Here is a 27,862-nt window from a genome sequence, read left to right as displayed (position 1 = left end):
CGACCAATTTGAATGAACGATTTTATGAAGGTTACCATTGGACGGCAAAGTTACCATAATGGTAGAATTTATGGAATGGGGGGCACAAAGGTCCTTTTAGGATAGTCCCCGGTTCTGACAATTACTTTGAGTTGGGAATTTATTCAACTTACAGAGTGTCCAATGAGGCAGGCATGACTAGAGAGTGTTCTCACTGCAGCCATGATAGAGGACACAACCAAGACATGTGTGCAATAAGCCTAGGGGTCCGTTGCAGAAAGAGTTTCGTTTAAACGCAAGTAAAAAAATCAATCACAACTTCCCAAATGCACGCTGTTGATTGGTTGAAAATCAAGTTGCGCATGATTTGTAGAGTTGCGGTTGATCGCAATTCTTTCTGCAACGGGCCCCAGAGCACACAATGCGATCCGATACGATGCAAATTAAAAAAAAAAAAAAAATCGCATTTTGCATTAAATATGAACTTCAAAGTAAAATCATTTCATTTGAAGTACAACCTAATGTTAGGAATAATAAATAAAACCAAAATTTTACTTTGCAGCACACCCTGTCTGTGTAGTAGTGTGCAAATCGGCTTCAAGTCGCTACTGATGATGTCATAATGATTCAGATTTAAAAATGCTTCTATTTCTACAAGAAAGGTTCGAACTGAATTTAAAGTTCAGATAGTCCTCCTATTACTATTCTGAACTTTAATTGCTAAGGTTTTATTGGTTGGAAAGTTCATATCAAATGTCATTACAATTTCTTTGAAATTCGGACCGCAATGGATCGCAGTGTGCGCAGGGCTCAAAGCCAGTAATAAAGTGATTGATCAGTTTGATGCACAGGTTTCTTCTCCCTCTCCTCCAACATGGCTGCTCATGGGAACACTCTATCGTCCAAACAAAGGCAACTTCTTATCCACAATCTGTTCTGTAAATGTCTCTAAGAGTTACATGGACGGTCCAGGATCCTGTTTAATAAAGACTTATTATAATAACACATGCAAAATTTCTTTAACAAGTTTACTGTCAGCCAATGAAATCGAAGGATTTCAGTAGCTTAACTGTTACTGACAATATGCTATTATAACAAGTTTTATGAAACGGGCACCAGGTCCTACACAGGTTCACATATGGGTGGGGTCCATTTCAAGCTATTGAGATCAATCTGTTTCAAGCCGTTGGTCCTTTCCTTCTCCTTTGAGAGGTATTCATCAATGAGGTCCTGTCTCTTTAGCACCAGATGTTTTCCCTTCCAGTATTTGAGCATCGACATTGACTGCAGTGTGCTGACGATGTCATACGGGTTGATTGCTGTCTCTTGACTGATGTCTGTAAGGATGAGAAATACCTCATGAGATGATGATGATAACGACTACCATGACGACAATGAAGATGAGCATAATGGTGATGAGGAGAAAGATAATGAAGATGATGATGATAATAAATAAATTGGTGTGTATACACTATATCTTAGGCCTTTAATTTCAATATTTTTTATAGGGTGCATTTCTACATTACAGTACAAATAATATGAGGAAAATATGAAATCAGGAAGGCATTGAAGCCAATTAACAGGGAATTCAAGGCAATGAAGATAATGATGTAGAAAATGAAGATGATGAGTGATGATAATGGTGATGATGGTGGTGATGATGACGATGGTGGTGGTGATAATGACGATGAAGGTGGTGATGGTGATAATGACGACAACAGTAATAATGATACTGATGAGTGATGTTGAAGCTGCTGGAATTGATAATCATGAGAACAATTTTGAGGATGATGATGATCAGGATGATAATACAAACAAGTACTGTGACAAAGATGACTAATAATCTGATCAAGAATATCTAACCTTTGATGGATATTTCCTTGGCATCTAATTTATGAAGATATTGAAGTAGAACACCTTTCCAATAGCTTCTATAGCTGATTAGGCCAAGATCAGATAGAGGCTTCTCAGGAGAACCAATCTTCTCCTCTCTCTTAGATAGTAGGTAACCTATAGGATTGGAAAAATAAGAAAATATATAATTAAAACCAATCTTCTCTCTCTCAGATAGTAGGTAACCTATAGGATTGAAAATATAAGAAAATATATGATTAAAACCAATCTTCTCTCTCTCTCTTAGATAGACGGTAACCTATAGGATTGAAAATGTAAGAAAATATATAATTAAAACCAATCTTCTCCTCTCTCTTAGATAGTAGGTAACCTATAGGATTGGAAATATAAAAAATATATAATTAAAACCAATCTTCTCCTCTCTCTTAGATAGAAGGTAACCTATAGGATTGAAAATATAAGAAAATATATAATTAAAACCAATCTTCTCTCTCTCTCTTAGATAGACGATAACCTATAGGATTGAAAATATAAGAAAATATATAATTAAAACCAATCTTCTCCTCTCTCTCAGTTAGTAGGTAACCTATAGGATTGAAAATGTAAGAAAATATATAATTAAAACCAATCTTCTCCTCTCTCTCAGTTAGTAGGTAACCTATAGGATTGAAAATATAAGAAAATATATGATTACAACCAATCTTCTCCTCTCTCTTAGATAGTAGGTAACCTATAGGATTGAAAATATAAAGATATGATTAAAACCAATCTTCTCTTTCTTAGATAGAAGGTAACCTATAGGATTGAAAATATAAGAAGAGATATTGTCAAAACCAATCTTATCTTAGCCCCTTACCCATCCTTTGGTAAATAACGAAAGGAAATGATAAAATACAATAATAAATAGGAAGAAAAGGGAAAAGGGAAATAAGAATAGCCAGATCTGGGTCCTTTTTCCTATCCAATCCAATAATTATTTGATGTAGTGTCTTTTCCTTTCAGTTACAAAGCACTGCGCACACACTACTCAACATTACCTGTGATTTCATTGAGAGAAAATAATGTCGGTCTAATCACAAATCTCTCAAACTCATCCTAAATAAAGGGCATCAATGAGAAGATAAGATACTAATGAATCATAAATCTCTCAAACACATCTTAAACATAGGGCATAAATGAGAAGATGAGGTACTTATTGAATCATAAATCTCTCAAACACAGTATCCTTAACAAAGGGCTTTATGAGAAGATAAGGAACTTACTAAATCACAAATATCTCAAACACATTAATGGGATAAATAGGAAGATGAGTTACTTACTGAAATCAATCAGCATCTTTCCATATCCTTGTCTCATATACTGTGGTAACGTGAGTATACAGGATACATTGTAATTCAGGAAAGAGTTCTTCTCCTGCGTAGCAATGGCAAAGAAACAGATATTAGTAATTATATGTGCACAGGATATGTTGTAATTCAGTAAAGAGTTATTCTCCTGTAAATCAATGCCAAATAAGAAAGACATATTCATAATCATAAGTGTTATTTATCATTACTAAAATGATTTCATTTTTATTTCATTTTGTTCATTACCATCACTAACAACTACAATATGCTAATTTTTGGACATCTTAATATAAGTAAACAATCAACACACAGTGAAATTTTCTGTTGAACTTAGACAAGATAATCATTCACACAAGTTGATAATGAAGGAGGCTGCTAAAAAGTGGAACCTTTGCTGGCAGACTCTTATTAAACACATTCCTATAAATAGTATAGATAAAATAATATTACAATACATAATTCTCATTAATACACAATCATTATTTGTATTAATAATAATAGGCATTTCTAGAAACATTCTATTCCGAGGCATGTTGTTATCGTTATTATTACCCTGGCTTTAGCTTGAGCTGCCTTTCAGCGCTCATGCATTCAAGGAATTAATCCTGTTGGGTACCCATTCACCTCACCTGGGTTGAGTGCAGCACAATGTGGGTAAATTTCTTGCTGAAGGAAATTACGCCATGGCTGGGAATCTATAAGAATTTAGCAGCATCCCTTGCCTGGCATTTCCAAATTTCGTCTCATAAAATCAGAGGCTGGGAAAAATTAATTTATTGCCGATTTGGATATTGTTAAGTGCTACCCATTGTTTCATGAAGTGATCTGTTGGTTATTCTCACTGACAAACATCTGCTTAGCCAATAGTAGCTTATAACACTCATCTAAAGCCCCTTTCACACATGGTGGTGTGACTGCTTACGACCGTTGTGATTGTGTGCAACATATATTAGCCCGTATTCTGAAGTCAGGTTTAACTCAAACTCAGGTTTAAAGTTGTGGATTAAGTATGGACAGCCAATTGTTACATAAATCACTAATTGTAGAGATATCATATTTCAGCTCATTTGGCTCTTAAATCATTCATAATTGTCCAGGAAGTATATATAGATTATTGTTTTCACCATCGATGAATCAGGAAAGAACACAGTACACATGAGAAACGTAAAACTTAATAAAAAAAATTGATACTTTTGGCTTCCCATACTTAAACCACAACTTTAAGCCTGAGTCTAAGTTAAACCTGACTTCAGAATACGGGCCAATGTGACCAAATAATCGCAAGAACTATTGTGAAAGCCCTTTAAATCACCTTACCTTAGAGAAGTAGCCAAGAATATGACAACCAGATGAATCATTCTCTGTCATGATGTAGAAGAGGAATGGTTCAACATCGTAGTAGAGAGTTTTATGATCCAGAAAGAGCTTGGCAAGTAGACATAGATTCTGACAATAGATCTACAGGATGGGTAGAGAGAGAGATTATTAGAACTGTGAAAATATCACAAAGCACATCAATGTATGTAGAAATTATCTAAGAATCCCTAATATTCAGAAGCTAGAATCGCTAAAGAACACATACAGGGTGAAAGGTTCAAATCCACACGCTCCAAGATGTTTTGTTTACTTTATTATTCAGATCACAAGTGCAATTTTATTAACTGGCTGGCAACCTCAAATGTAATACACATAGTGAACTTCGAAAAGAAAACAATCAATATTAAGTGTGATATCTCATGGTCTACTTATAAATCTTATGCCCTCTACTGGACAAAGCAACGTTTCTACAGGGCACATAATTTCTATCTACAGCATAAATTAAAAATATTAGAAAAGGTACAAAAAAATGTCCAAAACTATGAGAAGGGCATCAATACAAAAGCATGACCTTGGTTGCATTGATAAACCTGAGTTAACGTTAAAATCTGAAAGGTGTTTCATAAGGCTATTTGTAAGTTACAAGAAACTTTACTAACAACTGTTGTTCCTTTCTTAACCCTATCTAGGCCGGGGTATTTGGGGAGTTCCCATGGCCGGGGGGGGGGGGCCTCCCAGGCCCCCCCTGAGATCTCGGCCGTCGACCGCACGGTCGCACCGAAAATTGGCACGCGGGTTGCCTGGGACATAATCTACAAGATTGTATAGTAATTTATTTCATGCGAATCGCTATTAAGTGATTATGCTAATTTATGCGTAATTAGTATGCGAAATCATACTTTTTCCTCTAACTCCCTAAATAAAGCTCCAAATGTACTAATTTTTGGTATAGAAACTCTTTGTGGTGTCCTTAGCAAGTGTACATGAAAAAATTTGTGATATCAAATCATTTTCTTATGTATTATATTGTTTTTTGCAATTTCTTATGTATTTCTTTGTTTTTTTGACCTTTTGTTTTTCATTGTTTTTTCAATGAAATTTGTTGGGGACTTTTCTGTGATCATAAAAAGCATAAAATGAATACATTTAGACTAGCAAAACTAAAAATAATCATACATTTATGAATTTTGGTTGAAAACACAATCTGCATTGACTTTGTACACGAAATCACGTTTTTGAGCAATTTTCGGTCTGACATGCACTTACATAATGTTGCCTAATTTCGGAACCACGTACCCGGGTGAAACAAAATTGGTCTCAAAAGTTGCGCAAGACTTGAAAGTAAAAAGTCAGCGAGCGGCGCGGTCAAAAAATTTCGCACGGCGAAAATATCGCACGATTTGTTGAGGGGGGGGCCTCCGAGGCCCCCCCGGCCTAGATAGGGTTAAGTGCTTTATCAAAATCAATGAAACTTTGGTGAATATCATTCACCATCTGGAAGGATCACTAGTTGTTCATAGAGTTGCTGGTAACTTACGAACATCATTGTGAAACACCTGCTGAGTCAAGATAGGGTCACACCCTGCACCAACCTTGTTTTTCTTGCCGTCCACTTCAAATACTGAGTTGTTGCCTTTCCTGTAGATCTCATCCCCTGGGGGATGTCTCCAGACACACTTGGCAAGATGTCGTCTGAGGATAGTCGAGCTTCGCATGTACTTGAGGCAAAACTCACAGATGTAGAGCTTTGGAAGTCTTGCGTATTCCTCAGGGTAAGGGGACGAGTACCATGTGTTGAGCTCGAAGCGCCCGAACTCCAGCTTCTTGACGGTGCCTTCGCCAGGGTTGCCCAAGCCGCACTTCTCCTTTGAGTACAAAAAAATAGAAACCATAAAGATATTGGCACGAACTTGATGAATAAAGTGGGGCATGTACAGCAGACACCAGAGAAGGGAGTATTACCTTTCCATAATGGGGAGTTTAAAGGTCAAGATTATTAGCTTGGCTCCAAGCCGACCAAGCAATCCTTTTAGTATAACATCCCTAGCTTCCATCTGTACAGTCTGTTTCAGTACAAGGAGCAAGTAGGGAAATCCAGTCCATGATTATATTTCTTCTGAGTTGTCTGCCCATTCAATCTACTTACCATCGTCTTGCTTATGACTTCAGTATTCTACTTCAGTCACATAATGGTCCATTGTGTTGATCATTGATCAGAATCTTAAAAAAACCCTATAAACTTCTTCCTTATTATAAGCAAGATATTCCACAGACTTTGATGGATACAAGCACCTGTTTCTATAGAAATTAGGAGACTCTTTAGAGACAAGACAAGGTTGCAACCTTTTCCAAATTTTATAAGATACAGCATGTAAAGGGGAAGTTCACCCTGACAATTTTTTTTGAAAAATGGAAAAAAATGTATTGCTGATGGTTTGAGGAAAATCCATCAAAGAATAAAAAAGTAAATAGAATTTTAAATTTAATATGCGAGCAGCTTTTCCTACATATCGTATGGTAAGTCAATGAAATGTCATTTTCTTACGAAATTGAAAATGGTTTTTATAGTACTTTCAGTATATCAATCCACAAATCATTTCACACCTGGTCCAACAAAGGAAATAAAAAAATAAGTCACCACGAACCACTGAGATATGAAATTCATGCATTAACTATTACATAACACATGGGGCAGCTGCTTGTTTATGACGTCACAAATTAAAAACTTGCAATTCTATTAACTTTCTTAATCTATAATGGATTTTCCTCAAACCTTCACCAATATTTTTATCATTTTTTTCCTGCTGTTTTTGCAACAAAATTTTTGTCAGGATGAACTCCCCCTATAATTTATAAATTTTTAGATATGATCTTTTATCACATAGGGTCATTAAGTCCTTTTTGTTACTTGTTTGTGTTTGTCAAATAGGGCAATATGTACATACATGTGTACATGTATAAGAGTCACCTACCATCTCTTCCGAGGCTCGCATCTGTGCCTCACGAAACAGGTCCAAGTCAAATTGTGATGTGATCCCATTGAGGAGAGGTTCTCTGGACTTGTGGAACTCCTCCCGGTGCTGTCGACTCTTGACCTTGAGATCCTCCGAAAGATCCTTGCGTTGTCTCCGAAGCTCCTGCACCTGGTAGCGCTTTTGCTGTTGGGCACGAGATGAGTTCTGATTGAGTGCCAAGGGTGTTGGTTTTACGAGGGTGTGAGTGTTAGTAGGAGTCGGTGTAAAGATGGTGTAAACACAAGAGTCACAGACAAGAATTCAGATGGGAGGATACGGTTCAGTTTAGTGTTATGATTTGAAACAGTGTTTCAGAAAAGACGATGGTGTTAACAGAAAATGAGTCAGGGAAGGTTTTAGGTGTAAGGAAGTGTTGGTTTTGAAATAGAGTGTTTAATGGTGTTAAGGAAAAGGGGTGTAAAGGGTTGGGGCAAGATGATGTTACACAAAAGATTTGCATTTCAGAACAACAGAACAAACAATGGCAATATCAATGGGGTCGGATATAAAATGTCAATGTAAAACAAATAAAATAACAGTTTCACAAAACATGCAGGTGGACATATCATCAACAACATGAAACAAGTCAGAGAGCACAATTGATTTTCCAATGATTTGACAGAACATTGAATAGGAAGTAACATGATAAAGGTACACCATTGATAATGATACATCAGAGATAAACAAGATTACAAATGAAATACACATTGAAATGTCCAAGTGAAATCAAAGTGTGGATTAGTACATAAACATTTGAATGATGATGTTAAATGCAAGTTAGTAGCAAGATGGCAAAGAAAAACAAAATGGAAAATTATAAATCAGGTAAATCCAGGTAAAGTAAATCACTGTAAGTCTACAATTCTACAATTAAAAAATCAAAAGAGATGGTCTACATGAATTAGATTTATGAATAAGATTTGCACAAGTAAGCATGGAAATTATTCCACCAGAAAAAAAATGAGTGGTATGTAACTATCTGTGAATCAACTTTTAAAAAAATGTTTCTATTTGAAAACTATGTTAAAGAGACTTCTTTGCATATTTTGCCAATTATCAATCTTATTTCAACATTGACAAATGCAGAAAAACTTCTGCATACATTGTTTTACAATGTATTCTGCACATTCGAAGCATCACTTCAAAAAGTAAACAACTACTCAAGACTAACATTTCTAGTTTATCATTGTAGGAATGAATCAAAATAGAAATCTGCATGGGTTCTTTTAAAATGTATCACATACAAAAAAAATCCCTATTTTCCTTGTTGTGATGCATCTTACAATAATAAAAAAGTTGGCAGAATTTGGGTTGCATATTTGATCATCAGTATAATTTTCATCAGGAATTTCAAATTGGTCAGCCCAGGTAAAGTATAGAGGGATGAGTGAATGCACCCAAGAAGGAATTTTGAACAAAAAGGTACCCAAGTGTGATGTCAGTTGCCATGGTGTCATGGCGGGCTGGTTCTAAACAGAGTCACACCTGACTATTGGCTTTGGCTCGTCTGAAAAATAGGTTGCAAGCGATCAAATTCTGATAGCAGCCATTTTCTCCTATGAGAAACACACGCTTTCATTCAGCAGGTTCACTTGTTTAGAACCAGGCCGCCATGATGCTATGGCAACTGATATCATTGCCTTGGGTACTCTACTGCTAACTAAACCAATTCTACTTGTCTGTCTGCAAGACAATAGGGGTAAAGCAAATTTCACATTAAATACAATACATCGCAACATTCTATAAAGTTTACACATATCTTTGAGTGTTTAAAAATAAATTAATTCTCTGCAGCATATATTCAATCCACATAAAAATTTAAAGAACAAATTTACATTAACACAAGGGCTGCAGAACCATGTACAAAAACGTAAAAATTACCATTTTATTGTGATTTTTTGCATGATCAGGGGTCTGTTGCAGGAGTTGCATTTAAACGCAAGTAAAAAAATCAATCGCAAGTCCCAAATGCGCGCTGTTGATTGGGTGAAAATCAAGTTGAGCTTGATTTTCAGATTTGCGTTTGATTGCAACACTTTCTGGAACAGGCCCCTGCCTTCCTACTTTCAACGCCCCTCTCCCCACTTTCAAAATTGTTCCTTAAGATATAAGGGAGATTGCTTACCGATTGTCGTAACGCCTTCTTCTCATCGTTCTCTTGCTCTTGATGTCTGCTACGTCTCTTCTCTGCCCTAGCATCAGCTTTGGCCTGACATTCTTCAGCCGTCATGTTATGATACAGGGGACAAGCCCATAATGTACGATGTTTGGTGAATTTACCAGTGAAGTGCCCTGAGAGAAGTGGGCGAAAAGTTTTAAGTCACAAGAGATACATTGTATCTGAAATCATTAAATTATATTCTACACACTCAAGAGAAACACCAGAGAGTTTTTTTTCTAATATACTGCACATCTAATAAGGAAATCATTCAATAAGTCAAGCAGTGATTAATTGATCCTTCTTTTTTCTACCATATCTACATTACATTCCACCCCTACATATACATTTTAACTTGTCAGTATCATCACATCATATAAACATCTCCATTCATCATTCACTAACTTCAAAATGATTTACTCTACCTCTGTAATTCTCTTCTTTCTTTATCTCTTTACATCTTCTCCATATTCATTCATTCATCCATCCAACCATCAATCCTTCAACCTGTCCAGCTCATCTCCTGAATCCAGTCAGGAACTGAGCATTTATAAACTATATTCCCATACTTCAAAATTCAAACCTGCTAATAATCATACACATGTATATACTCTTGATTAACTCCATGTCTTTACAATGAACTTGTTGCTTTGTGATGGTTCATACGTTCATTCATTCATCCATCATCTTCCCAAATTAAAATACATAGATCTTACCTCTTGAATCGCATCCTGGTACCGGGCATCTCAATTCCACATTCTCTGATTTCAAAAGCTGCTGCTCGGCAATAATCCTACTCTTCCTTTTCTTGTCTCCGTCTCCGCTCTCTTTATCACTTGAAAGCTCTCCATTGGTAAGCTTAGAATCTCCTTTCACGCTTTTTCTCTTTTTCTTCTTTTTGGGAGCTCCTGTTAAATGGGAGAAAATATTAATGAACCATCCACTCCAGACTTTAATAATAAAACTCATGATGGCGGCCTCCTGCATTCCACACTGCATATATTTTCAACTTAACAGATTATCAAAGATTTTTATTGCCATCTGCTGAAGTTGAATAAAATCTGATCTTCGTACATGTAGATATAAATTCTCATTCTTAACAAATTAAAGTGCACTCCCCTTGTGTCAAGACAGACATTTTTTTTTTATCTCAACTGGCACAAGAATGGACCACCAGTTGTGGATTTAGTTGGGGGTTAATGTGTGTGACATTATACATGTACAAAATGCTTTATAAACCCTCCCCCGAAGATCAATTCAACCTACCTCCATTGAGCGAAGCACCAGACTCCGTATCCGACGGGTGGGCCTCAGACTTGCCCCTCTTACGACCTTTCTTCTTGGGTTTATCTGCTGTATCGGTGGGTGCAGGTGGCGGTTCATTGTCAGAGCTCTCCGATGATTTTCTGTTCTCGCCCTTCCCAGTCTTCATAGGTGACTGCTCCCTCATCCTCATGACTGAAAACAAAACAAGTGAATTGGTGAATAATATTTTTAATAGTTTGAGGGAGATTACTTACTATAGGTAACTCTTTGCCTTCAAAGTTTAAGTTTGGGAACACAGAAATCTTTCTAACTTTCACAGTTGAATTAAATCATATTGATATTTACGTGAAAGAGCAAGTGTACCGGTAATTGCTTGCAGCTCAAGCAGTAAACCCTTCAGTGAGAAGAGCATCTTTATGTTTAAATCTCCTTAGGACTACTGTTGGTATTTAGGGGAATTTCAAGGGCAGCAAGGCAGGAATAGTGGACACCCAAAGCTACATCCTTCATCACCTTGGAGAATGTAGACTATTTTTTTTTTGGGGGGGGGGGGTGGAGCGGGCCATTTGTGATATTACCTTGGTTTGTTGCCCTGGTAACAATGCGGGTGGACTGACGAGTGATCCTTCTGTTGCCATGATCGTCATCAGACGTGGTCACTTCCTCAACATCAACCGATGAATCAGATTCATCCCAGTGTTCTGAAGAGTCACTATTGTCCTCTTTCTATAATCAAAATTTACCAAATTAATAATAAAATTACAATCATATCATAATGTAAGAAAAGTACCTCACAAGTATTCATGTCAACTAATTCCCTATGACCTTGAAAAAATTTTGGACTCCAAAAGATTTGACAACCAAAAACAATCCTGCGAGGGAGATTTTCATTGGAAATATTACTCCGAGATGATACACATTCAATCTATTACAACCCCCTCTCCACCAATGGCCTGAAAATTGAACTGAAAGCTGAAAATTTGACACCTTTGCAAATGTGGCACTCTCTTAAAATCTGACATCTCTGACAAGTAAAAAGGTAATGCGTGCTGTACAGCACGCGTGCACACGTTTACTTTCCAGAATGGAGGCATCCTGAGCTGTCTTGTTCTTCGCCAAGCTACAAGTACACATCCTCTGTATGCATCTTGTAATATGTAGCTTGGCGAAAAACAAAAAAAAGAAAACAGGATGCAGTAGAGGCGCACGACCAATATTGGAGACTGTCTCCCATAAGAGAGATTATCTCCAATATCAGAGACTTTTGTAAAGAATTTGGGTATCCAATTTCCTTAGTTTACATTTGCTTCAAAAGGATTACCTTGGCGGCAAATAAAAATGTAATAAGCAGATTCCTCATGAAAACTTACCCCTTTTCACCATTTACTTTGAAAATTCACTGTCTACTTTTGTTTTGATAAGGATTTTTGTTGTCATCCACACACACAACAAATGGGCTTCTGATGCTGACCACAAAATTTGGGGCGAAAAAAATTATGCCTTTGTTGGTGTGGTTTCTTTTGTTCTTTTGCAAAGCAAGTCTCCAACAATAATGTGAGAAATTATCTCCCACATTGAAGAGAGTCTCCCATGTTGGCCGTGCGCAGGATGGCGACATAAACATCGGCAAGGTTTTCCTAGTCTACTCAAGATATTTTCCTCATTTTTTAAAATGAATTTATTGTTTAAAAATGAAATCAATATCATATAAATGTCAGAAATGAAGTTCCTTTTATTTTGGGAGGAAAGCACATGTACATGATGTAGTAATCTCGTGGACCACTTGTTCACTGCTACCACCCTGCCTGTGGGGAATCTTCAGGTAGGACTATGGTATGCCAATGTTGTACAGAGCACACACTTTAAAAAAATCATTAAAATATCACTTTTGTGACCAAAATTACTAATTTCCATACAGTTGCAATTTATTTTACATTAGTAACTTGGGAATAATTTTTGTATTCACCAGAGCACTCAAAAACTTGAATTTTGGGCATATTTTTGTGAACGCCCTCTATTGGTGGAAAGTAATATGGCAAGAAATTTTTCATTTTTTGATCGCTATTTTTAATTAAGAAAAAAATTATTCAAAGTGTCAAATTTAAATAAGAGCCAAGTTGTATGAATAATAGGTGTAATAGAAACTGTCAGTGTAAAAAAAATCAGGCATTTGCCCCAAACAAAAAGAGAAAATAAGCCAAACATTGCCACCCTTATTTTGCCACACATGGAGATATAACTGAGAACAAGGTTATATTATAACCTTGTTCATTGAATGAGTGTCGTGGACGAACATTTCATTTTTTGCGGTACAACTGTACACACGCACATGAATTGAACGCAATCCCTGGCGCCATGGCGAGTAAGCACACGTTAGTGAATTATTTTTACTCTCTAGGCTAAACTAGGAGTAGGAGCCTCCTAGACCAAAAGCTTCGGTCTCTGTTATGTTGGTTGTTCAGCTGAACTCCGTTGGCTTTACTCACCAAATACAGAGACCGAAGTTCTAGCGCGATCTGTACAGGGGACTCAATGGCCATATGTTTATGTACTTAAGATTGGATAAAACGGGAAATGGATTTGCGCAACAGCCGTGGTATGTCACTGTTTTTGTTCCTTTCAACTTGATTTTTCTCTGTTTTTTGGCAATTAATGCCAAGAGGAAATATCAATTTGCATTTTGGTAGCGTATATTTTTAAAATTTTTATGATGGTGGGCTCCAAGTCTGCGCACCAAACAATTTGAGTTAAGATTTAACATGAATTTCTTCTTATTTCACAAAATCTTTTGGTTAATAGTGTTCTCTACATTATTAATAGTAAGTGTACCAAATTTCCCATTGAAAAATGAAAGAAAATATAAGATTTTCTTGAAAAAACCTCGGGCAGTCATTTTCAGATTGAAAAAAAAAAATGGTACCCCATGTCTGCGCACTCATTCACTTTGCACACGATTCGGGGATTTTGATGACAAAGGCTGCATTCTGAGGCCGTCACATGAAATGCCCTGAATTCATTATTTTTCCACCATTTTGAGTCCGATTTTTTTAATGAATACCTGCCTATAGTATTGCATGTGTAAAGTTCGTGCCCGTTGCGTATCTTCTTTTACTAGAATCGCGCAGATACGCGAGTGCGCAGACTTGGGAGACCGCGCAGACATGGGGGAACTGACCATATTCATTAAGACAAAAATTGAAGATTGAAGAGCCCCGACGGGGGGGGGGGGGGGGTTCGCATTGCAAGTCCCCTAATGGTGGCTGCACGATTGCGAGCCGTCTGTGTACGAGGAGAAATTTTTTAAAAAATGTAAAACTCCTCGAAACAGACGGCTGCCAGCTGTCTAGAGCCTCCAGGCTAGCCCAGACTGACACACTGACAGACATTAATTAAAGCTGTTTGTAAAGTTACGAACGACTTTACGCTCTACTGGAACTTGTTCTTACTCATAACTCAATTCAATTACATTAGGGATATCACATAGCACAAGGATCACCAGTCGTTCATAAAGTCATTCATATCTTACGAACAGCTTCATGAAATGCCCACCCCCCTGCATAGGCGCAGTGCAGACGTCAGGAGCGCAGGCACATCCGCGCCGCGGTCGCGCCTGGCTTGCACTTGCAGGCGGCCACCGCTGCACAGGCCACAGTCACAAACCGTGCAAACGCGGGCACCACACACATCCAGCCACAGACAGTCAGTCGATGCAGTCACTCAACAAAAAATGACAAGAAATTAAGAAAATACTGTTTTTTTCTCACCTTACGCCGTCCCATTGCATGAGCACTTGGATAAAATGGTTAACGAATAGATCTTTTCACTTAAAATCTTCAAATATGTCGAGAATTCTTTAAATATCGTTAAGATTGTGCGAAGTTTCGATACGGAAAGCGTAATTCGTCGAATGAATGAGTACGAAGTTGCCAATCTGTAATTAATTGTATTAACTGCAAAATTTTGATAATCTTAGCCTTTTAATTTTATTTTTCGATTAAAAAGAAAAAATAAATAATTGATTTACAACTACTACAAATTTATGTAATTTATTCAAATATCAATATAGTTTTTATAGTAATATTTGTTGCAAAAATCTTAATTTTCAATACTTCATCGAAAATTGGGAAACCTAAACCGCGGAAACTTGGCACTGCAATCATGATATTTTATGAGATTTAAATAAAATTCGGCAAATAATTCTCAATAATTTGATGTTAAAATATAATATTACAAAAACATTATATTTATATATTTTCTAGTATAAAGATTAACACATTATAAAGACATTTTACTTGGTCCGCACGCAATATGATAATAAGTGGCTGTTTTAGGAAAACAAAATGTCAGCGCCCTTGTGCTATTTTCGTACTTGTTTCAATTTTCGCATGTTTTGTCTTTCTGCTCCCAAATCTAACTCCCGTCTGCAAATCCAACAGCGATTCGTGATGACAGACGACAGGGAGAGTCTAGAACATTTACAAAGGACACACACTTCATCTATAGCTTTTCGTCAAACGCCCGGGAAAGATCCGGGCGTTGTGTTTTTACCGGGATACATGAGCAACATGACCGGCGGAAAAGCCGTGGCACTGGAAGGCTACTGCAGGCGGCGTGGGCATGCCTTTGTTCGGTATAGTGACGTATTGTATTACCGGACACTATCATATTTCCGGACGCGCATATAACTGCGTAGGAAATCAATTTCGTACCGTAAGACTTCCGCAGTTCAATATCACAGATCAATTCAAAGAACGAGATTGCAAAACCAAAGCGAAAATATAACTTTTACCTTATTTTTCTCTAAAAATGACAGAAAATGCTTGAAATAACATATAACACAGTTTTGGCATTAACAATTGATACCAATTGATCTATTTTCTGATTGAAATACGGACCTGATTTGCCGAATTTCAATCTCGTACGCTCCATCGATTAAATCGTCGACGGCTAGTTCTCAATGTTCCCGGTATACCCCGGCCGTGCGCGAGGTTTACCGTGTTGGAGAGCCGTCAATGATCGACAGCGCATCGATAGAACTTAACTTGATGACTGAGTCTTACGATATGAACGAGCATCATTAACACTTGGAAGTGCAATATCGAACGCGCAATTAAAAAAAGGAAATTAGTTAGCAAACGTAAATTTATAACAAAGATCTGATCAGAATCGTTATAAGAAAGCAAACAAAAACTTAGAATTTACTCATGAGATGATTAATCTCGAAAAAAATCACACCAATTCTTTCTTACATCATTATAATCAAGAATATGTTTACCCGTCCGGCGCGCGTCCGGAATTACAATATAATTTGTCACGCACGAAAATAATTGTTTTTCGCGGAGGGGTATGCGGCAAGTGCGGTGCAAAGAAAATGGTTGGAAAATATAAAATAATTTTATCATATTCATGATTTTCAGAATATTTGGAATAGCAAGTGATAATTTTTCTTGATTGTATTTCCTCTAGTTGTCATTTTTAAAGCACTGAAATGAAAGTGTCCGGCAATAGGATACACTGCCATACATTTTATTGATCTCGTTCCGCTTCAGTGATTTGTTAAGGTCCTGACGATGAATCCTGACTCGGTCTTGGGAGTTGACATCCAATGCAAGAAGAACATGCCGATATCGTACTAGACTAGATTATAAATTACTATTAGAGTTATTTAAGAGTAGACAAATCTAACGTTACTCGTTAGGCTTAATTTATTTTAAGTTTTACAATTTATATTTTTAGAATCAATGTCAGTTTTGTTTAACTTTTGTTTTAGAATTAGAATTCTAATATGTTATCGTACTTGTCAAAATTAATTGGAAAATTATGACTGAACTTCTTACATGAAAAAAAGTTAGACTAAGACTAAGTTTAACATTTTTTGGTAGTACAGACATGTCTGTACTACCAAAAAATGTTAAACTTAGATCTAACTGACAGTGAGCATGGTGAGTCATGACTGGTAGCTAATTTATAAAAACTTTCTAAAGGAGAAATATATTGATTATGAATGTGGTCTTATTATATATCAATGGAAAGGTAATGATGTGGGGATCATCAGTGGGTCATTCAAAAATACCGAAAATAATACAAAAAGGTGAAAATCGCCGATTAAAAAACGCTAAAATGCCCCTCCGAAATATGCCTCGCATCGGTCTCTGAATTGACTGGAATTTGATGACGTCACTGTCTGTACGAGAGGCGTGATTGGCTCTCCCACGTGAAGCTCCACTTGCATGCAAAACCTGTTGCGTGGGTACGTTTTCTCTACACTGCCACTGAATACTTCTATCACGAAATGAAAGAAAACTCAGAATTTTATCTAGATTTGGATTTTCAAATTGATGATTTTAAAGATGAAGAGAATGATGATGAAGTGAACAATACAGTGACGTAGTTGGAGGTAAATTGGGGGAACTATGCCGATGATGATGATGATGAAAATTCAACCGTTTGCAACACGATCACAAGTGAAGTCATGTACATGCCGATTCGCTACCAATTCATGCTGCTGGAAGTGCTAGCTACACCGCGCGGGCCAAATTAAATCCATAAGATGAATAACCACATCCAGACAGAGTCTATCATAAGAAGGAAAATAATGATATAACTGTACTTACAAACAAGTGAATAATCCGAACCTGAAGGCAAATCAACTCAACGAATAGAGCAGACGATATGCACCGACGATAAACTTCATGTGGCTGGGATAGATTGTCACTCGTTCTGTTAGATGTAATTTGTAACTCATTAATTTGACAAAATTACGAAACTCGGGGAATTATTTATATATATAAAAATATAGTTACATCTCTTATTTTTTGTATTACGATAAAACCTGTTTTGAATGAAAACGTTGAGGTAAACTAATATTACATGTAAAAGATCATCCCCAACATTCGTAGCTTGTATGTCATTGCAAACAAACCATCTCAAACATGCACGTATTCCTTCCTTGCTCGCCTTGCTGATTGAGAGCTGTGCAACACGTGCATATATAGATCTATTCTCTCAGTCTCAGCCAAGGCGAGCAAACAATACGGCATGTGTTGTTGTGATTGTTTGTTTACGATCACATAATGATGGGGATGATCTTTTACATCTAATTTTAATTTACCTCAACGTTTTCCTTCAAAACAGGTTTTATCGTAATTCAAAAAATGATAAGAGATGTTACTATATTTTTATATAGATAAATAATTCCCCGAGTTTCGTAATTTTGTCAAATTAATGAGATAAAAGTTACATCTAACAGAACGAGTGACAATCTATCCCAGCCACATGAAGTTTACCGTGCAGTGCATATGCCATATCGTCTGCTGCTATTCGTTGAGTTGATTAGCCTTCAGGTTCGGATTATTCACTTGTTTGTAAGTACAGTTATATCATTATTTTCCGTCTTATGATAGACTCTGTCTGGATGTGGTTATTCATGTCCAGCATGAATTCAATTTGGCCCGCGCGGCGTAGCTAGCACTTCCAGCAGCATGAATTGGTAGCGAATCGGCATGTACATGACTTCACTTGTGATCGTGTTGCAAACGGTTGAATTTTCATCATCATCATCGGCGTAATTCCCCCAATTTACCTCCAACTACGTCACTGTGTTGTTCACTTCATCATCATTCTCTTCATCTCAAAATCATCAATTTGAAAATCCAAATCTAGATAAAATTCTGGGTTTTCTTTCATTTCGGGATCGAAGTATTCAGTGACAATGTGGAGAAAATGTACCCTTGCAACAGGTTTTGCATGCAAGTGGAGCTTCACGTGGGAGAGCCAATCACGCCTCTCGTACAGACAGTGACGTCATAAAAAATCCCCAATTTCGCGGACGTAATTCTGCGTGTTTGAAGCATTCAGAGAGAGAACTTTAAACTATCAATTAACTGAGTTTCATCGGTCTCCATGATAAATGATGTACACCATCGTGTTCTCCTTATTTTCTCCTTTATTGTGATATACGATTCTCCATTTTTACGATTTTCAATATATTTCTACTTTAACAAAATTTTGTTCTAAACTTAAGTTAGATTTAAATGTTCTGGGGATTTTTATATTTAAATGTAGACTAGTTCTACATTTGATTAATCCCCAAAACTTCTAAACCTATCTTAAGTTTAGAACAAAATTTTGTTAAGACATATTGCAAGAAATGGAAAGTTTGGTCAAGAAATTAGCTACATGAGTAATGACTCATTGACTGTACTAACAAAAAAAAATTAGATCTATCCTAGAAATGTATTGTCTTTGAAGTGAGTCTGGTAGTACATGAGTACAGTGTAAAAATTTTAGTTAATTGGACAGAAATTTAAATAATAATAGGTATTTATTTAGAAGCTGTATATCTAGATGGTTATTTATTGAGATTGTTGCAATTAATTACATATATGTCTAATCACCATTATTCAATTGTCAACAATTAATAATCATTATAAACATATTGGTACCATCAATTTCTCAGCAGTAATCATCATCATGGTTTGTCTTTGCCATCACCATCATCATGGTCATTGTCATCAATTAACCATCATCAGTTACTGTAATCGAAATTGATTCCCATGGTCATTGACATTGTCAACACCACCATTTTACCATCATCATCATATTCTTTATCAAAATACATGTAATAAACTATAGAACTCATGCCATCAATTTATCACCACCATCTTCATCTTTATCATCATCTACTGCACCATCATCAACACCACCATCACCCTCCTCCTCATCTGCACCACTGTCCACCATCATTATCATCACCATCATCACCAATTCATCATCACCATCATCATCACCAATTCATAATCACCATCATCATCACCAATTCATCATCACCATCATCATCACCAATTCATCATCACCATCATCATCACCAATTCATCATCACCATCATCATCACCAATTCATCATCACCATCATCATCACCAATTCATCATCACCATCATCATCACCAATTCATCTTCATCATCATCATCACCAATTCATCATCACCATCATCACCAATTCATCATCACCATCATCATCACCAATTCATCATCACCATCATCATCACCAATTCATCATCACCATCATCATCACCAATTCATCTTCATCATCATCATCACCAATTCATCATCATCATCATCACCAATTCATCATCACCATCATCATCACCAATTCATCATCACCATCATCATCACCAATTCATCATCACCATCATCATCACCAATTAATCTTCATCATCATCATCACCAACTCATCATCACCATCATCACCAATTCATCATCATCATCATCACCAATTCATCATCATCATCATCACCAATTCATCATCACCATCATCATCACCAATTCATCATCACCATCATCATCACCAATTCATCATCACCATCATCATCACCAATTCATCATCATCATCATCATCACCAATTCATCATCATCATCATCATCATCACCAATTCATCACCATCATCATCACCAATTCATCATCACCATCATCATCACCAATTCATCATCATCATCAGCGTTCTCGCCAGAAAAAAAATCACGCATGTCGGGGATTTGTGCTGCCACTCCTGGGGGGTGGGTGTTCACCCCTCCCGCGCAGAGCGCGGAAGCGACGGCCTTTTCATCAAATAGAGACGCTAAGGAAGCCCCATTGTGGCGTATTTTTAAGCCCACACAAATGCACATAAATGCACAGATACTTGCCGTTCAGTAGGCTTGGGAGCCAGCGCCGAATCCAAGCACTGAGATAGAAAAAACATGGAATTTGGAGCTGACAGAATGATTTACTTCGAGCAGAGGACAAACTTTCTCTGCTTGGAGCCTGCAGTGTATGCCGTGATGCATCGTGTGTGTTGTGTGTATTTCTGTGACTGTGCAAAGCTATGGAAGCAGGAGACCGTCAAAAACACGGATATACGTCGTGTCGTAATTCAATTTACTACACGACGTAAATAATTACGTAGTGTAGCAATTCGAATTACTACACGACGTAAATAATTACGTAGTGTAGTAATTCGAATTACTACACGACGCAATTCCGAATTACTGCCCAACGATTTAATGTCATGACGTTAAATGAATTAGTGTCGCTACATCAAATAATTAAGGTCGTGTAGTAATTCGAATTACTACACTACGTAAATAATTACGTAGTGTAGTAATTCCAATTACTACACTACCTAAATAATTACGTCGTGTAGTAAATAATTACTACACGACGTAATTCCGAATTACTGCTCAACGATTTAACGTCATGACGTTAAATGAATTAGTGTAGTGACGTTAAATCAACCAATGAGACCGTTCGTTATATGAGCGCAATGCGAAGAGCTGAGACTACAGAGTATTGTACAGGAACGTACCGACAGGAAGTTAGTTGGATGTTCGACATTTGATATTCAAACTGTGAAGTTGGTTTGATATTCAGGTTCGATATTCAAACGCCTGTGAAGCTGGACCAACATTTGATATTCAGATATATTCAGGGGTTTTGAAAGCTAAGGGGTTTTACAGGTGCAACACGTCTCGGGCAACCATAACAACACTGGCGTGCCCAAGTACGAGGACATTTAGGGGACAAACGTCAGTGAATAAAAGGGCAAGAATTTTTTTTCGAGGGGCCCCCAGGGATACCCCGACGGCCTAGCCGGGGTAACGAGTATCCTAACTTGTAGAACTTGACTCGGGCAACCATATAAACACTAGTTTGACCCGGTGCATGCACATTTAGGGGGCTGAAATTAACAAAATTAAAGGAATAAAGGTCTATTTATCGCATTTTGTTTATTTTTTTTCCAAGGGGCCCCCAGGAATATCCCGACGGCCTATCCGGGGTAACCACCTACCCTAACTTGTAGAACTTGACTCGGTTACCCGGCGCATGCACATTAACGGGGGGCTAAAATTAAAACGGAATATTTCAAGCATCGGGAACCACGTTCCTGACTAATCTCTTGGTGCCGCCAGTGGATAGAGTAAAAAAAAAACAAGGAAAGAGAGAATACATAATAGGAGAGAAAGAAGCGAAAGGGGGAGATTGGAAAGAAAAGGAAGGGGAACGGGAGAGAAAGAGAAGGGAGAACGGAGGGGTCATATCATTGTATGAACAGGATGTTTTATGATTGTGCCCGAGCATTATAGGGCGAAGCTCAATGCGTGATAAGAACAAAAAGAGGGGGCACACAATGGCGCATGCAGCAAAAATTTGCTTCGTAATAAGTCTCGAGCCAGCGAGAAAAAACACACCTTTAACTTTGAGATTGATTTTGACATGGTATGCATAAAATAACGTATCTTTCATCCTTCGTTCCTTTCTTTCCTTTTATCATTTCCTATTGTTCTCAGTTGTAGAACATTTTTTTTGGGGGGGCAGTACTATGCGGATCGGGTCCGTGGCAATGACGGACTCGAATATTGGTCAAGCTTCACAGGAGTTTGAATATCGAACCTGAATATCAAACCAACTTCACAGTTTGAATATCAAATGTCGAACATCCAACTTACTTCCTGCCGGTACGTTCCTGTACATTACTCTGTAGTCTCAGCTCTTCGCATTGCGCTCATATAACGAACGGTCTCATTGGTTGATTTAACGTCACTACACTAATTCATTTAACGTCATGACGTTAAATCGTTGAGCAGTAATTCGGAATTACGTCGTGTAGTAATTATTTACTACACGACGTAATTATTTAGGTAGTGTAGTAATTGGAATTACTACACTACGTAATTATTTACGTAGTGTAGTAATTCGAATTACTACACGACCTTAATTATTTGATGTAGCGACACTAATTCATTTAACGTCATGACATTAAATCGTTGGGCAGTAATTCGGAATTGCGTCGTGTAGTAATTCGAATTACTACACTACGTAATTATTTACGTCGTGTGGTAATTCGAATTGCTACACTACGTAATTATTTACGTCGTGTAGTAAATTGAATTACGACACGACGTATATCCGTGTTTTTGACGGTCTCCTGCTTCCATACAAAGCCAGTACAGAGCACGTGCGTTGCGTTAAGCAACACTTGTGATTGTATCATCAAAGTACATAGGGATTTGTGTGTGACTTGTGTGAGAAGTTTTTTTGGGGGGTTTTCATTCCAGAACCCCCCCCCCCCCACCATCATTTGCTCGCTAGTCTTAAATGGGAGGAAAAATCTTGTCATGACCAGAAGTTAATAAAACACATATTATTGTTCTGTCAGTAATGAAATTAGCGATTGAACTATGGATATTTTTCAGTCATATTTCCTTTAATCTTAGTCTTTTCATTCCAAACAATCATTTTTTAAATGATGTATTTCACCTTCATCCAGTTTGCCATGTTCTTAAGTGACTGAAAACAAAGACTAGTCCCAACCCTCCGCGAGTTGTTTACATAACTTTCTTTGTCTCCGCTAGTATTGCACAATCTTGAGAAGCACATGTTTGGAAATCTGATATTCTTGCGGTGGGGGGGTTACAAGATTGCCGCCCTTTTCATTCTGTGTTGGGTTTGGCTGCTACATGGCCTGTGTTGAGAAATTAGGTCAGGGTAAATTTAATTGCAAAGAGAGGCTTTGGACGGCATTCATGATGGATAGTCTTTTTTTTAAATGCATCATTTAAATAATTTCAACTTCACATTTGCAGGCTTGCAGGTATATTGTATGATAAAATTACTTTTCTCAGAATTGTACGAAAGTTCTACAAAAACTTTATCTTTTTACATTGTATTTGGACACGAATGCAGATCTTTCTTGACAAATAATGGGCTAAAAATACTAAACAGTAAACATACAGACCTCAAGTAAACCAAGTACCACACATTCAAACTTGGATTAAATCAAATCAGATATCAGTCAAGCACGGAAATCACTCTATCATCACAGCACTAAAAATTATAAACAATCACTTCGAAGAAACAATTGCCAGGGTCAAACCACGGTCAAACATGTGCTTGCGTTGTGTCCTGTGTGTGTATAATGTTTGCAGTGAGTTGATCTTGTGATGATGGGGAGAGAATTTGTGTGTGTGGTTTATGTTATGTCTGCAGTGAGTTGGGTCATGGATGACTGGGAGAGAATGAAAGGAGTCGGGAGGAGAACCGTAGCGAGCAGCCGCGAGCTAGCTGGGCGCCTTGCCACTTTCCTAGCCGTGGCGTAGGAGGCCTGTAAGTGGTCTTAAGTTGGTGGGACTTCGGCGCAACCCGATAGATTAAGTTGATATCACTAAGATGAGTTCAGGGAGTGTATTTTTTTTAATGAATATTTCCATTTAATTTTTCCACGCATGTCGCCACGCATGTCGCTGAAATTTTACGCATGGTTCCACTTGGTCTCCATTTCCGCACGCATGGTGCAAACACCATGCGTATTATACACTGGCGAGAACGCTGATCATCATCATCATCACCAATTCATCATCACCATCATCATCACCGATTCATCATCATCATCATCATCATCACCAATTCATCATCATCATCATCATCACCAATTCATCATCACCATCATCATCACCAATTCATCTTCATCATCATCATCACCAATTCATCATCACCATCATCACCAATTCATCATCATCATCATCACCAATTCATCATCATCATCATCACCAATTCATCATCACCATCATCATCACCAATTCATCATCACCATCATCATCATCAATTCATCATCACCATCATCATCACCAATTCATCATCATCACCAATTCATCATCATCATCATCATCATCACCAATTCATCATCATCATCATCACCAATTCATCATCATCATCATCATCACCAATTCATCATCATCATCATCACCAATTCATCATCATCATCATCACCAATTCATCATCACCATCATCATCACCAATTCATCATCATCATCACCAATTCATCATCACCATCATCATCACCAATTCATCACCATCATCATCACCAATTCATCACCATCATCATCATCATTCCCTTCACCATCATTGTCATCACCATCAAATTACAAGTAGTCATGATGTCATTGTCATTAATTTATCATCGTTAAACTCACTATATTTGAAACTCTTCTTTTTGACTGACCCACCAGCTTTGACTACCAAGGCTTAGGCGAGTCTATTGGTGAGATGAGGAAAGGAGAAAAGATGTTTGACGTCTGGAAGTCAGATGCCCTTGCTGTTCTTGATGAACTTACTGTAGGGCCTCAGGTGAGAAATTAAAAAAATATTAATTTGACGAAATTCTCTATCTTACTCTTTTATTTCTCTCACTTCACCTCTCTAATTTTTCTTCCCTTCACTTGTCCTTTTTTTCTCTTCCTCCTTCCCTCTCTCTTTTCTCTCCTCCCTCTTTTTCTTTCTTCCTCTTACTCTCTTCCCCACTGTACCTTTTCCGATCTCAATTTTTCTCCTTTCTTCTCTGTTGCTCTTCATATGTCCTTTATTTTCACAGGGGAGGGGGGCGTTTTGCACTCCTTTTTTACAATTTACAATTTTTTGTCAGGGTGAACTTCCCCTTTTATTATTCGTATTTTCTGTTGTTACTATTTATAAAAGCAATCAAGCTGTGTCAGATTAAAAAAACACTTCTGCTGACCACCCTCCCACCCCAAAAAATCTTAAATATGACTAAAAGAATCTTTTCAATCCATTATGATTTTTGATATTAGATTCTGGTTGGTTCCAGTATGGGAGGGGCCATAATGCTGCTTTTAGCCTTAGAGAGACCAGAACGTATCCACTCCCTGCTTGGGGTAGCTACTGCAGTACAGTTTGACAGGCCCATGTCTTTAACAGAGCAGAAGAGGGGACATGTCCATGAGGTAAGTAGTGTAGCCTTAAAAGTAAAAAAAGAAAAGAAAACAATGCCTCAAAGGACAAGAATAACTCTTATCTTGTTTCTTTGGATTGAAATATAGGGAGATAATCATATTGGGATATTGATCTGTTTCAGAGACAAAGTACCGTGCTGATATGTGTAACTAAACTGAAATGTGAATTATTAAAAAAAAAAATTAGATAGAATACAGTGCATGTTAGACCAAAATATTTTAGAAATTTAGGCAGAACCTTCACATGCTCTTGATACTTCAGGTGAAATCATAAGAATACACACAGTAAGGAAACAGGATTGATGATGTTTTCTGCATGGTAAATGGCTATACTGAAGTTTTGATGTGTTGCCTGGGTGGCGAAATAAGAGTTAACACCTTCTATCTTGCCAACAACAGAAATTGATGTAAGGTAGGTATAAATTTTCAGTAAAAAAACCCCACCCTTATGCCAGTCAGGCAATATCCATCCAAAAAGAAAGGTATGATTGATATTAAACATCATTAATTTTTTTACGTCTATAATGTTTTCTTTGTAAAGTATGTTTCCATAAAGTTGAAACTAGCTTTATTGTTTTTTTTCTGCCGCTTTGCTTTCATTTATTGTGAGAAGTTTGTTTCATTTTTTCTATACCAATCTTATTATTGTGAGTATGTAATGATAATTCTACTACTTTGGGATATAATGTTAATAAATAATACAGAATGAGAAAAAAAAACAACACTTGATGTATATTAAAGGACTAAAAGAGAAGGGTCTAAATCCAATGATTCTCTTTGCATGCAGGCCCGAGGTTCAATCCCCGGCGACACATCCTACACCACTCCGCACAACTTTGTAGATAAACACTACACACGATGTCTCAATCAAAACCCTATGCCAGTCAAGCAGCCTATTCGGTTAATACATGGAATGAAAGATGATGTTGTTCCCTTCCAAACGTCGGTTTCCCTTGCTGAGCGCCTGGAGAGCAAGAACGTGGATGTTATCCTACGCAAAGAGGGCGCTCATCGCATGTCGGAACCTGAAGATATTCGCCTGCTTGTGGATTGCCTCGAGGAGCTGTTGAAGTTATGAAGCCATCTTGATCCAGGTATGACTTTTATATCCACTTGACTTGGTCTTACCGGCAGATGGTCTAATTCTCAGATTATCTAATATCACCATGGCTTAAACCACTTGGGTCCCATTTCATGAAGGATTTACAGCTGTTGTAACTTTGCCATTATGGCAACTACCATGGAAACCTTTATTTTGATTGGCTGCTCAGCCCTGTTACCATGGTAGCTGCCACAATGTTAAAGTTAAAACAGTTGCAAGTCCTTCATGAACAAGACCCTGGTCTACTAGCAGATGGTCTAGTTCTCAGACTGTATAATATCACCATGGCTAAACCCACTTGGTCTATCATCAATTCAGTTTGGTCCAGGAGCCACTTGGTCTAAATATCACTTATTCTAATGCCCAGATTGGTCTTATTTCAACATTGTCTACATACCGGTACATTTATTATTTTGCACTATGTCAAATTAAAATTTGGTTCATAAACATTTCATTTAATTTCATTTATTTTCATATTTCTCATATTGACGTCTGATTCATATAAAAAGCAGCAACAATAAAGTACTATTAAATCATAAACCATTGGGAAGTATATAATTACATAATATAATGATACAATCAGTCGAGTTCTAAGGTAGAAGCTTAATTTAAGTTTAAGAAATGTGATGGGGCCAACCTGAAAGCAAGCTTGTAAAAAAAATGCAGGCTTGACTGCAATTTAATTTAATCATATATACAGTATGCAGTATATTAGATGAATGGGTAAACGCCTAACTGGAAGGGAGGCAGCATAACTCAGTCGGTTAGAGTGCATGCTTCTGATAGGGTCGTAGATCTCAGTGTGAGGGTTTTGAGTCCCGCTCATGCTGACACGCAACTAACAAAAATCTGATGCTATTGCGTTGTCTGTAGGCATGCCTCACCACAGTATTCAGTGCAGGTGTGAATGCAGTTGGAAAACACTCCGTCCATCGGAAAGGACGCAAATATTGGTCCCGTGTATAGGAGAGTCACAACCTATGCACATTAAAACCAATACACTATTCGTCAAAGAGTGGGGTGTTCACCCGGTGTATTGCACC

At 37.4% G+C, this 27,862-nt stretch overlaps 2 protein-coding genes across 5 annotated transcripts; one reads left to right on the top strand and one right to left on the bottom strand.

Annotated features, from left to right (window-relative positions):
- Positions 1-15,556, bottom strand: LOC121420508 (histone acetyltransferase KAT7-like). Of its 4 annotated transcripts, none has more exons than XM_041615174.1 (11): positions 15,483-15,556; positions 11,513-11,660; positions 10,935-11,126; positions 10,385-10,576; positions 9,636-9,802; positions 7,469-7,675; positions 6,089-6,361; positions 4,497-4,637; positions 3,153-3,246; positions 1,843-1,989; positions 1-1,316 (listed from the first exon to the last, which is right to left on the bottom strand). In XM_041615174.1, the coding sequence occupies exons 3-11, from the start codon at positions 11,122-11,124 to the stop codon at positions 1,102-1,104; spliced, it is 1,626 nt and encodes a 541-aa protein (XP_041471108.1). In that variant the 5' UTR covers positions 11,125-11,126; positions 11,513-11,660; positions 15,483-15,556; the 3' UTR covers positions 1-1,101. The 4 variants fall into 4 exon arrangements, with proteins under 4 accessions (XP_041471108.1, XP_041471107.1, XP_041471105.1 ...); XM_041615173.1 differs by lacking the exon at positions 15,483-15,556 and adding an exon at positions 15,304-15,358 and having other exon boundaries at positions 7,469-7,654; XM_041615171.1 differs by lacking the exon at positions 15,483-15,556 and adding an exon at positions 15,304-15,336 and having other exon boundaries at positions 2-1,316.
- On the top strand, positions 15,275-27,447 carry LOC121420509 (palmitoyl-protein thioesterase ABHD10, mitochondrial-like). Its single transcript, XM_041615175.1, has 4 exons — positions 15,275-15,564; positions 24,977-25,094; positions 25,556-25,708; positions 26,505-27,447. Exons 1-4 carry the CDS (start codon positions 15,275-15,277, stop codon positions 26,793-26,795), a joined length of 852 nt encoding a protein of 283 aa, XP_041471109.1. The 3' UTR covers positions 26,796-27,447.
- The last annotated feature ends 415 nt before the right edge of the window (positions 27,448-27,862 follow it).

Source organism: Lytechinus variegatus, chromosome 8 (assembly GCF_018143015.1).
Source record: "Lytechinus variegatus isolate NC3 chromosome 8, Lvar_3.0, whole genome shotgun sequence".
Classification (NCBI taxonomy): domain Eukaryota; kingdom Metazoa; phylum Echinodermata; class Echinoidea; order Temnopleuroida; family Toxopneustidae; genus Lytechinus; species Lytechinus variegatus.
The sequence above is the reverse complement of the archived record's forward strand: the minus strand, read 5'-3'. Positions and strand labels throughout refer to the sequence as shown.

Bases quoted from the DNA above. Each gene is read 5' to 3' on its own strand.
- LOC121420509 (XM_041615175.1), top strand. From the start codon at position 15,275: ATGTCAGCGCCCTTGTGCTATTTTCGTACTTGTTTCAATTTTCGCATG. The intron at 25,095-25,555 runs GTGAGAAATTAA...TTTTGATATTAG, and splicing joins AACTTACTGTAGGGCCTCAG to ATTCTGGTTGGTTCCAGTAT. The intron at 25,709-26,504 runs GTAAGTAGTGTA...CTTTGCATGCAG, and splicing joins AGAGGGGACATGTCCATGAG to GCCCGAGGTTCAATCCCCGG.
- LOC121420508 (XM_041615171.1), bottom strand. The intron at 10,577-10,934 runs GTAGGTTGAATT...CCCATTTAACAG, and splicing joins TGGTGCTTCGCTCAATGGAG to GAGCTCCCAAAAAGAAGAAA. The intron at 4,638-6,088 runs GTTGGTGCAGGG...CCCATCCTGTAG, and splicing joins TGGACGGCAAGAAAAACAAG to ATCTATTGTCAGAATCTATG.